The 12,963-nt window shown below is 38.3% G+C and overlaps 1 protein-coding gene across 1 annotated transcript in view; it reads right to left on the bottom strand.

Moving 5' to 3' along the window:
• The window catches only part of mtgo (miles to go), a 994,590-nt gene that overhangs the window by 864,887 nt on the left and 116,740 nt on the right, over positions 1-12,963 (bottom strand). The window contains exon 2 of the mRNA XM_073970717.1: positions 8,684-12,613. Coding sequence (XP_073826818.1) covers positions 8,684-11,594 — 2,911 coding nt within the window. The 5' untranslated portion in view covers positions 11,595-12,613. The remainder of the gene's footprint in view (positions 1-8,683; positions 12,614-12,963) is intronic.

Below are 12,963 nucleotides of genomic sequence, written 5' to 3'. Positions count from 1 at the left end.
CTATTAATAATTGCATTTATTTTTGGTGTCATGTATCAAATTGGAGATCCTCGTCGATATACTTCAGAAGTAGGCTTAAAATCACAACTAGAGTATATAAGTATCGCTCAATTCAGTGATATCACTTCGGTAAGACAAACGTAGTTAAATGACAAAAGAAAGCGAATACAATCGGAAAATCTTAGAAAATATAAGAAAATATCTTAAAGATATTGTTTTCTTTGTTTACAAATACATATTTATTTCAGCACAGAGAATATAGCCAAACTATAAAATGTCTTGGGAATTCCAATCTTCCCGAAATCTATACTTATAAAAGAGTTCAGTAATGATGACTCACTGACTCACTGACTGACTGATTCATAATCAACGCCCAGGCTAAACGGCTGGAGTTAGAATCTTGAAATTTTGAGGGAGTGTCACTCTTGGTCCAAAGGTGTCAGATAAGGCTGGATTTTTGGAAATTCGAACTAAAACTGTACTAAAAGTACTAAAAGGTACTAAATATGGTACCCTTTGTATTAGGCAAACGCGAAGAGCTAGAATTCTGAAATTTGGAATGAGGTTCACTGATGGAGAGTTAGAAAGGTGTACCAAAGGGTTTTTGGAAATTCGAACTATAAGTGTTCGAAAGGTACTAAAAGTTACTAAATTTAGTACCATTTAGTATTACGTGACCGGATAGAGGTAAAATCTTGAAATTTGGAATGAAAATCAAGGTTTAGAAGATGTGTTGGTATAAGGAGTTGGTTTTGAAAATGTGTACTCATGTGTACGAATATTACTAAATGGTACTAAATTTGGTACAATTTGAATTTGGGCGAACCGATAAAGTTGGAATTCTGAAATTTGGAATTACTATTACTGTTGGAGTGTAGGTTTGACATATGGAGGTAGTTTTCGAAATTCGTACATATGGGTACGAAAGGTACTAAATAGTACAGAATAAGGTACAATTTGGATTAGGGGGAACGGATGGAGCTGGAATCCTGAAATTTATAAGTAGGATTACTGTCGGAGTGTATGATAGAGGTATTTTGGAAATTCGTACTTTTGGGTACGAAAAGTACTAAATGGTACCAAATTTGGTACAATATGAATTCAAGTGATCGGATAGAGCTGGAATAGTGAAATTTGGAATTAAGATTACTATTTGAGTGCGGGATTGGGATACTTTTGGAAATTCGTACTTATGACAACGAAAAGTACTAAATTCGTACTTGTGGGTACAAAAAGTACTGAGTGGTACTAAATTTTGTACAATTTGGATTTGGGTGAATGGATTCTGAAATTTGGAATTAAGATTACTGTTGGAGTGTAGGATTGAGGTAGTTTTGGAAATGTATGGTTATGGGTACGAAAAGTACTAAATGGTACCTAATTTTGTGCAATTTGGATTTGAGTGATCGGATAGAGCAAGAATAGTGAAATTTGAAATTATGATTACTATTGGAGTGTGGGATTGGAATACTTTTGAAAATTCGTACTTATGGCTACGAAAAGTACTAAATGGTACCAAATTTGGTACAATTTGGATTTGGGTGATCTGATACATTTGGAATCCTGAAATTCGAAATTAAGATTACTGTTGGGGTGTTGGATAGAGGTAGGTTTGGAAATTGGGACCTATGGGAACAAAACGTACTAAATGGTACTAAATTTGGTACAATTTGGATTACGGTGATCGGATGCAGCTGTAATCCTGAAATTTGGAATTAAGATTACTGTTGGCGTGTAGGATTGAGGTAGTTATGGAAATTCGTACTCATGGGTACGAATAGTACTAAATGCTACCAAATTTGGTACAATTTGGATTTGGGTGAACGGATATAGCTGGAATCCCGAGATTTGGAAAAAGAGTACTGTTGGAGTGCTGGATTGATAAAATTTTGGAAATTTTTAGTTATTGGTAGGAAAAGCACTAAATGGTACTACATTTGGTACAATTTGAATTTCAGTGATAGGATACATTTGGAATCGTGAAATTCGGAATTAAAATTGATGTTGGAGTTTTGATAGAGGTTGGTTTAGAAATTCGTACTTTGGATACAAATAGTACTAAATGGTACCAAATTTGGATTTGAGTGATCGGATATATCTGGAATCCTGAAATTCGGAATTAAGCATATTGTTTGAACATAGCACTGAGGTAGTTTTGAAAAGTTGTACTTATGGGTACGAAAAGTACTAAATGGTACTAAATTTGGTACAAGTTGGATTTCAATGATATGATGCAGCTGCAACCCTCAAATTTGGAATTAAAAAACCTGTTGAAGTGTAGGATTGAGGTAGTTTTGGAAATTTTTGATTATGGGTGCGAAAAGTACTAAATGGTACCAAATTTGGTACAATTCGGATTTGCGCGAACGGCTAATCTTGAAATTTGGAATTGAGATTAATGTTGGAGTTTATTTTGAAAATTCGTACTTATGTTTACAAAAAGTACTACATTTGGTACAATTAGAATTTGGTAGTCTTAGGGGTACGAAGATGGTTCTATGCATGGTACAATTTTGTATTGGACTAACGAATAGACCTGGATTCGTGAGGTTTAGAATTAAGATTACTGTTGTTATTTGGTAATAGCGTCAGAGTTAGGAAATATCTACCATAATTATACGAATTGTACTATATGGAACAGGATAAGGTACAATTTGTTATTGTGTAGAGGAAATTTTGAAATATTAGGAGGAGGTTCGTATTTATATGTAAAGTACTAAATAGTACTATAAATGGTTTTGGGGGAACAGATGAGGATCGCTGTTGGTGGGTTAGGCAGCCTTGGCGCTGAGCACCCCAATTAAAATAACTCAACAATTATGGCTGGCTCTTGATGTGTAGGCGTGAGGAAAATCGGACTTATGTGGTACGAATAGTACTTACATGAAAATAAATATCAATTAAAAGAGGTATTAGTACAAACATTTTTTCCATGTTCACCGTTCTATATTATATATTTTTTTATTTGTTTTTTATATCCTTTCCGCATACGAAGTAGCGGGTACTTTGCTAGTAATGTAGTAAAACGCCACGGCCAATATTGCGTTAAATACATGTGTTCATGGAATATTTAAGGTATGGTCGCCTGACTTCCTTGCCTTGCTTTATTTCTGACATAATAAAAATAAAAGAATAAAGAAGGCAGAGCCAATTTCGAACTAGGTTGCCCTTTTCTTCTACATTCTTTTATTGCTACTATGTCAGAAATAAAGCAAGACAAGGAAGCCAGGCGACGAGGCTTCTTATGTATCCAGGTTTTTATATAGTTTTCTTTGAACAAAAGTTCAAAATTACAGCTTCAATTCTTCACTCTAATTTTTGAGTAATTTATTAGAAGATGAATTGATCCATGCAGAGGGAACGTTGGGCCATCATGGCGTCATCCAGTATTTTTTTGTATGGACAAATATAGTTCAGGAGTTGTGAAAGTGATGGGAAAAACGCCGAGACGCATGTCCTCTTTGTTGGTCTTTAATCAAGCTGCGGTGTTAGAATATGGTCAATTTTCCCTGATCCAAATTCTAGCACCAAGGCGTAGGTTTGTTAATTGACCAATCGTGGTATGTTGATGGGCAACTTCTGACTCCTAATCACGGTTCTGTTTTTATTAATATTCCAATCGTTGTTGTTTTCATAAAGAAACCAGTTGTAGTTATTTCGCTAAATGCATCTGTCCATATACCAATTTTGGCGTCCAATCGTATGTCTTCTCTTAGACAAATTCTTGCTTCCTATCGTGGATATTTTCCTTAATTGTTTAGAAACAAGCAAAACTCTGGCAAACAGTCTTGAATTATTTTAAAATAAATCCTGGCGCCCAAATCCAAGATCTATACATGTACATATACAAAAACTATTAAGTAGTGTAAAGAATTCTTCTTTTCCAAAAAATCAATGAACACAATTTTCCTAATCCACATTTTTATACCCTCAGCCTCTAGGCACACTTTCATACGACCAAAATGTGCCTCATGCAAATCAATTTCTTAGTCTCCAAGTTTGTTTTTAATCAGTTTCAGACAATTTGGAGTCCGTCCGGATCGGATCAACCGATTGGGTCCAAAATTTGGCCCTCATAATATTTTGTACAAAAGTAGATCAATTTCGGGTACCCCCACACAAAATTTTAATGTTTTTCGAAAAGTGCAGTTTAAAACCTACTCTCAAAACATTTAATTTTTTTTAAACAGGCTGTGTTCGAGGCCCCTTTTACGACATTATGTTTTATTCAGGGGCAAGTCCATACTTCCTGAGAAATCTACATAGAAGCTATAAAAACCCGCTACTGCCACAATGGGGAGTGGCTGTTGTGCACGATAACTTTCGAGCCGGGTTCTGCGTTGGTCCAACTTTGTAATGTTTCAGCGAGTCTTGGATAAAGTTCGAAGATGGTCCACTACATTCGGCACCTTCACCACAAAAGTTCAAACTTTTTCGATAAAATGGTAGGCACGATATTTCTTGAACGAAGCAGCAGATTTGGTCCAATCTTTGGATTTAGTAATATTTTGTGAAAAATCATTTTAACCTCGCCATATCGGGGCGCTCCTTAGGGTAACTCCCCCACTAAAGTTCAACATATTTGTTTAAGTGCAGTCTGTTCGAGGAACCCCTCGTTTTTTCTTTATAGTATGTTGGCTCAGACCCAGAGCAATAACAATAACCTGATATTTTAATGATTAACTTATCTTAATGTCAACATTGACCCGTATTATGGAATAGGAGTCGCAGGAAGTTAAAGTTTCTTCATCAAAAATACCCAATTTTCAGTTAAATTTCAAGTTTATTTTGCACCATTCCTTCGTTCTTCTTTAGTTTTTTTTTATAAAACGAAGAATAAACTGTCAATTTATGCCAAATTTTTAACGTATTATAGACAATTGAAGTACACAGCTCTCATAAGGTCTTATTTTTCCGGTATTAAAGTCAGAGTTCGACCAGTTTTAACGTTTTAAACTTGAAATAGATTTTATTTATTTCAATATTAATGAATTGTAACAGTAGCATTTGGGTGACGTAGGGGATGGAAGATACCAAGCAACGGTCCTGACCGGTTTTAACATGGCAAAGCCCAGGATTTATCTTGGTCCCTCTTTCATCTCAAGTGGACACTGACCTCCCCGTGGTGTCACCTGGGGAACTGCCTTTAACACCCGTTGAAGGTAGTGAGCTAACATGTGCCGCGCGTTCTCCCATAAGAACCCTCCCCTAGAAAAAAAACAGCATACTATGAAAAAACGAAAGAAAAGAAAAACAACCCCTTCTAAAGTTGACGAACCACGCAAACGTTTTAAGGACCATGATCTGCGAATCTGCACCTGGAATGTTCGCACTCTTTATAGAGAAGGTGCAGTCTTTGCATTGGCAGACGTACTTGAAAAGTACAAGGCCGATATTACTGCCATACAGGAAATACGATGGATTGGGAAAGGCGTCACAACAACACCTAAAGGTGACGCACTGTATTATAGCTGCCTTGACGTAAGGCATGAGTTTGGTTGCGGATTTGTAGTTAGTCGGAGACTAAAACATCTGGTATACAGCTTCACTCCAGTGAATGAAAGGCTTGCTGCAATTCGAATAAAAGCTAAATTCTTCAACATCAGCTTTATTTGCGCTCATGCTCCCACTGAAGAAAAGGACGAACAGACCAAAGATATATTTTACGAGCGCTTAGAAGAAACATATGACAGTTGCCCTGCCCATGACATTAAAATCATTCTAGGTGATTTTAATGCCAAAATTGGAAAGGAGAATATCTTTGGCCCAACAGTCGGGAAATTCAGCCTCCACAGTGAAACATCTGACAATGGTATGAGGCTGATAGACTTTGCAGCTGCAAAAAACATGGTAGTTAGCAGTACCAGATTTAATCATCTCGATATTCATAAGGGCACCTGGCTGTCTCTAGATCAGAAAACAAGAAATCAAATTGATCATGGTGTGATAGATGGAAGACATTCATCGAGCGTGTTGGATGTACGATCGTTCCGAGGCGCAAACATTGATTCAGACCACTACCTTGTTGCAGCAAAGGTACCCACCCGCTTAAACGTAGCAAACAAAGTACGAACAGACACAACACGAAAGTTAGACATCGGTAAACTGCAATCACAACAGATAGCCACAGCATACTCCACTCAACTAGCCCAATTGCTTAATCAAAGCACTCCTCATCCCGATAACATATCAGCGCAATGGCAAAGCATTGCCCACTCCATGCAAACAGCCGCAAAATCCATAATTGGATACCAGAGACCTCCACCAAGGAATCCATGGTATGATCAGGAGTGTCGTGCTGCCACCGAAGAGAAAAATGCGGCATATAGGGCTACTTTACAATCCGTAGCAACGCGTAGCGCACGAGAGAGATACAGGGAGAAAAGGAGAGAGGAGAAACGTCTTTTCCGCAGGAAAAAGAGAGAGATGGAAAAGCGGGAGTGTGAAAAAATCGAGATGTACAGGAGCCAGAATGAAGTCCGAAAATTCTACAAAAGAGTCAAGCATCAAACTGATGGCTTTGGTACAGGCACATCCTCCTGTAGAGACCAGCAAGGTAATTTGGTAACTGATACAGATAGTGTACTCAGGATATGGAAAGAACATTTTTCAAATCTGTTGGTATCCAATAGCAGCGAAGACGACGAAGATACCACAGTCCCAGTCCCAGAAGATGGTATTGAATGTATACCGCCCAGCCAAGATGAGGTAAAGACAGCAATGAACCGGCTGAAGAATAATAAAGCAGCAGGAGCCGATGGCTTACCAGCCGAGCTGTTTAAAACCGGAGGCGACGCGCTGATAAGGTGTATGCATCAGCTAGTTAGCACCATCTGGCAGGAAGAACGCGTACCCGACGATTGGAACCTGAGCATCCTATGTCCCGTCCACAAGAAAGGAGATAAGACTGTATGCTCAAACTATAGGGGCATAAGTCTTCTCCCTATTGCCTATAAGATAGTGTCAGGGGTATTGTGCGAACGACTAAAACCAATGGTCAACGAAATAATTGGACCATACCAATGTGGCTTTATACCTGGCAAGTCCACCATTGACCAGATATTTACCCTGCGGCAAATCCTAGAGAAGACCCAAGAGATGCAGATCGACATATTTCACCTTTTTGTCGATTATAAAGCAGCATTCGACAGTCCCCTCCGATCAAAGGTATTCCACGCAATGTCTGAATTTGGTATCCCCGCAAAGCTCATCCGGCTTTGTAAGATGACTTTAACTGATACTAGGTCCTCAGTTAAAATTGGAAAGAACCTCTCCGAAGAATTTTGTACCAAAAGGGGTTTCAGACAAGGAGACAGCCTTTCGTGTGACCTATTCAACATTTTGCTGGAAAAGGTAATACGAGATGCAAATGTCAAAAGAAATGGCACAATTTACACCAATAGCCACATGTTACTTGCCTATGCTGATGACATAGACATCATGGGACGATCAGTAAAGGAAGTAACTGATACCTTTAGGAAGGTCGAAGCAGAATCTGCGAAAGTGGGTCTGGCGGTAAACGGCGAAAAGACCAAATTGATGGTGTCGACGCGCAAAGCGTCCATAGAGCTCGGACCAACTGTGGAAGTTGGTACCTACAATTTTGAGGTAGTTAAAGACTTCGTCTACCTCGGCACTGCCATAAACACAACAAACAACAGCAGTTGTGAAATAAGAAGAAGAATTGTATTGGCCAACAGATGCTACTATGGTCTAAGTAAGCAATTTAAAAACAAAGCCACATCTCGTCAAACAAAAATAACACTATACAAAACGCTGATACTACCCGTGCTAATGTATGGCTCCGAAGCATGGGTACTTGCGCAAGCAGATAAGACAGTGCTTGGTTTGTTTGAGAGGAAACTTCTTCGAAAGATCTACGGGCCGATTTGCGTTGACGGTGAATATCGACGTCGTATGAACCACGAGCTATATAAGCTATACAAAGACATGAATATAGTTAAACGTATCGAGATGCAACGATTGCGTTGGCTAGGCCATATCGTGAGAATGAGCGATGATGAACCCGCTAAAAAGGCGTATGAATACATGCCCCATGGCGGTGCACGCAGAATCGGCAGGCCTAAGCTTCGATGGAGCAAACAAGTGGATGAAGAACTGGAAAGGCGCGGTATTCCAAAAAGTCAAGCGAAAAACAGAGAGGAATGGAGATCTTTTCTTAGTTTGGTCTATGGAACAAATGTTCTGTAATGGGCCAACTAAGTAAGTAAGTATTTATCATTGCCAAGTAAAAAATAGTGCAAAGATAATCAAATGTCCTGTCAAGAGCACAAAAACTTTGAGAAAGAGAACAGTAATACTAAAATTTGCCAAGTACAAAGTGAAACTGAAAAGTAGTTTTGTGGAACAAAAAAAAATTATCACTTTTCAAAATATCTACTTTTTGATAAGAGCAAAGTGAAAAGCAATAATTTGTTTCGTGGAATAGGGCCCTGGTCTAAAACAAGTCGATCAACTGATTTTTACAAAAAACTCGAAGTTTTTACCAAAACTGCTTGCCATTTTTCACAAATTAATGCATGAAAAGTGTTCGTTTTCTTAGTTTGAAAACAAATACTTGTCAAACAGTACCTGGAAACGCAACCAACACCCCTGTTATCTATCTTAAAGATATGTATATATCTTGTCCTTAAATGATAAACTAAATCCACTTTGCACTTACCTTGAATTAATTTACGTTTCCCTGCTATCTGCAAAGGTAGTGATACACCAGCGTCCAATTGGAGTACCACACGTGGTGATGAAACGGATGCAGATGACGATGATGATGATGATTGTGCTGCTGCAGGTGCGGCTACAGCTGAATTAGCTGTGGCAGAGCATTGTGAAGATTGAGCTGACACAAAATTGCAATTGGATTTGATTCTAAGAGGAGAATTAGCCAATGCCAGTGTTTGTGGTGGTGGTGCTTGAGTTCCTAATGGTGTTGGAGTTGATTGTTGATAATGTTGGGCCGCGGCGGTATGTAAGGCCAATAGGTGTTGATGTGAATGTTGCTGCTGTTGCTGTGGATGCTGATGGTGGTGGTATGCTGGTGCGGAATACTGCAAAGAATTGTAAGAATTTGCAATTCCTGCAGGTGTGGCCAAGGATAACGATGATGCTCCACCAGCCGTAACGGATGCTGTTTGATTTCCTGTGGTCGCCAGGGCTTGATGATAGTTAGTACCATTGCTGGCGGTGGTACTGAGGGCAATAGCACTTGGTGGTGGCCCGTGGGCAGGACATATGGAATGTAGCTCACCATTTAGATCCATGTAAACGGAGGGTGCGGGTATCTGTGCCAGTCCAGTGGCAGTGGTTGCCGATGCTGCTGCTGCAGCTGTTGTGGCATCCACTAAAGGCCAGGCGGTTATTTCTCCCCCACCCATTGTTGAAATCAATTGTATGGGCAAGAGATGAGTGTGATGAGGTGGTGTTGTGTTGGCATTTGAAGGATTTGAGGTAAGATTGAGAACCGTTGTTGAATTACTACCATTGTTGCTGCTGGTGGCACCTGTTGTTGCTAAATGTATGTGAGGTATGCCGCCTTGGCCCATCATGGCCAAAATATTTTGAGCACAATGCTGTTGATGCTGATGGTGGGGAGAGGGTATAAAAAGTTGTGCTGGTTGATGTTGCTGTTGGGACACTAGCTGTTGTTGCTGCAGATTGGTATTGCTGGGTGGGAAATTAAGCAACATATTACTGGCCATTAGTTGTTGTTGTGGCTGTTGCTGTTGCGGGGCCTGATTTTGTTGTTGATAATAAATGGTGGTGGTGGTCTGTTCATAATTCAAATAGGTGGATGAATTTGAGGGGGAGGGACAGGAGTTAGCACCAGCAGCAGCAGCAGTACCGTTTGTCAAACTCTCACCATGGGTATTGGCAATAATTGCAGCCTCAATTTGTGCTTTTGTGGCCGAGGAAGGTTGAAAAGGTGGAGCCAATGGTGTCAGCTTTGATTTCAAGGCCTTAAGCAGCGTTTTATTTGTAGTTCCCGCCGCCGTTGTAGGCTTTTCGTTGGTCATGTGGCCTCGATGGCCGTTCTTTGATTTCCCATCCCGTCTATCTTTCTTCGTATGCAATTCCCTTGAGACATCACAATTAAGGCTTTGCATTAAACGATCCGCTGCCGAGAGACCGTTAAACCGACGCGTATTATTATTATCATCGACCGTACGACCATGTGGACCATTTGCCAGCTGCCGAGTGGCGGTTATCGACGACGACGAGCACGGTGTACCACGTTTACCACGACGAAAAGGTGAATTGCCAACAGAACAGGACTCCTTTGATTTGGTCCTAGCCATTTGGCGAGGAACAAATTCTTTAATTTCCCTTGGATCACTTTTATACACCGCCTGGGCATTATCGATAACTTTAAAACTGTCACCGATAAATGCCACCAATTCGGAGCAGGAAAAATTTATGGAAGGATTGGTGTAAATTGGATGTTTGCCAGTACTACTACTTTTTACCACTGAGTTATCGGAGAGATTGCTGGCAATTCTCTTCAATGGTTTGGGTTTGCTGTCGCTGCTCGAAGTAGATGATGGAGCTGCCTGCTCGGGGATATTTCTTTGAACTTTTAAGCTTTCAGGTAAAATTTTAAATATTTCCTCCCACTTATCGCTGGATTCATAGGTATTTGTACTCTTCGGATTTGTGCCAAAACTACTGCAGCACTTATCGCCTTCCTCGCTGCCATGATTACCGTTACAATTACTATCGATAACTTGTTCAATGATGCGAAAATTTTCAAAGTCTATTATTCTCTGTTCGTATATACAACTCTGGGAATAGTTGGGTAAATCCCTATCGTCATCATCAACGATTTCATTGTCATCATCAGCGGCATTTTCATTGTTATCGAAATTGTTATCGGTATCTCCATTATTGTCAATTTGTTTCTCCTGCCCATAACCATTTTCGCTGACAGACAAAATCCCACCGGCTGTTGTTGTGGGACAAAAACACAAACAATTATCGTTGCAAAGTTCATTCGATTTATCGATAACATTGCAATTTGTATCACAGGAATTTCGTATACATTTATTTACAGCAATAGCATTGGAAGAAGCTTCAAGACCATTTACACAATTTACACACCCATCATTGGCTTCTTCCGTTTCAATAGCATGACCGTCGATACCATTTATCTCCTCCCCCATGTTATCGCTGCTAATCGTTTCATTGTGATTTTCCGTTCCGGCATCATCACATAGACTTTTTATTAAATCTATTTCGGTTTGGGCAAAATTCTCTTTGCTTTCCCCCAGTTTAGAGTTTCCCAACTTTTCTCTCGAAATCGTTAACTTATCAACACCTCGTTTCATTATACGTATCGGTTTTGGTTTTTCTTGTAGCACATTTTCTAATGAGTTTTTACTAGTATTGGGTAAGGAATTTGATTCAACACCACACTTTGCGGTATAATCGATTGCTGACATGGTGTCGTCTCGTTTTGGTAAAGGTTTAAATTCCTTGGCATTTATCGATAAACTTGGTATTTGTTTTATCGTATCCTGTCGTTTAGTTGTCTTGGATAATTTATTGTTTTCTATGGTTGCGTTGTGTTGCAGAGTTTTCATTTTCGATACAAATTATGTAGGATGTTCTTAAGATTTCTTTAGCTTTTAGTATTTTTTTTTTTATTCTCATTTGTTATGTTTTCAATTTTATTTTAGCCATCACCTTTATCATTGTTTGTCTATTAGTTGAAGTTGTTATACTTTGTTTGGTTAACGATATCATTGTTGGGGTATTTTTCAAATTGGACTAATAATTTTGAAAAATCTTTAATGATTGAAACAAATATCGAATTGTGTTGTTTGTGTTATCGTTTAAATATTATTTTGACGTAAAATGATATTATCGATCCATTCAATGAAAATGAAAATAGTTATCGTAGGATCACTCGTTGTTATAATTTATGCATAATTATCCAAGGAGATGTATTGTTCTTTCTTGGAGAACTTTTTTTTAAAACATTCCATTGATTGGATATTTTCTTGACATCGTCACACTGTGGTAGTTCTCACAGTCTTTAAAACCACGTTATCGGTGCTAAGTTATTGACTTTGTTGCCAGTGACTTACATTCGTTGACATAACTTCGTGTCTTCTTTTAATTTTCTTTTGTATGAAATAATATTGATTTAATTGAAAGCACCTTCACTTTGTTATTGAGAAGTTATCGAACAAATCACAAGTATCTCTATGATTAATTATCATATGTATGTTTCACACACTGACCCTACGCAGATACCTATAACGTTTCAGATGTACTTTTCGATATTTACACGCAAGGCTAATATCTTTTGCATATTTTAATTGTTAAATTCTGTTGTCGTTAATGTTTTTTTGGCACAAAGCAACTAGTAAATTTTCATATCGACTTTTTTCGATAACTCATAATTTGTATTATATTACAAACTAGCACTGAACTTTCAATTCATATTAAGCTTCACTTTTTTTAATTTCGTAATCGATAAATTTTACTTTAATAATTTAATAGATTTATATAAAATTGTTACCGCTAAAGATCGATTGTTTATATATTTTTCCAAGTGTATTGAAACAGCTGATGTGAACAATTACTGCTTTTGTATCTGTAAAGAAACAAGAAAAATAATAAAATTATTATCGATTAGTTTAGACTGAAATAATAGGTCTGTCTGTACGATAACTTCGCAAGTAAAAAGTACTTGCAAGTTCTCAGTAACTAAAAAATTGCTGAATGTTATAGAACAATAATTGGTCAACACTGGCAAGAAGTAAGCTGATTTGACAAACAAGAAGTTTGGCGGAAAATATTAAATTTAACAAATAAAAGTTGTTTACGAAAAAAAATTATTTTCTATTGTTACAACAAAAATTCTCCTTCCATTTATTAAACTAATGCCTGGCCATCTACATGGTGTTCCTTATACTCCCTGAATGCGCCGCTTTTTACAGGGAT

Source organism: Musca autumnalis, unplaced genomic scaffold, assembly GCF_047663935.1.
Source record: "Musca autumnalis isolate F117 unplaced genomic scaffold, ASM4766393v1 scaffold_2, whole genome shotgun sequence".
NCBI classification, from domain to species: Eukaryota; Metazoa; Arthropoda; class Insecta; order Diptera; family Muscidae; genus Musca; species Musca autumnalis.
This window is presented reverse-complemented; position numbering and strand designations above follow the sequence as displayed.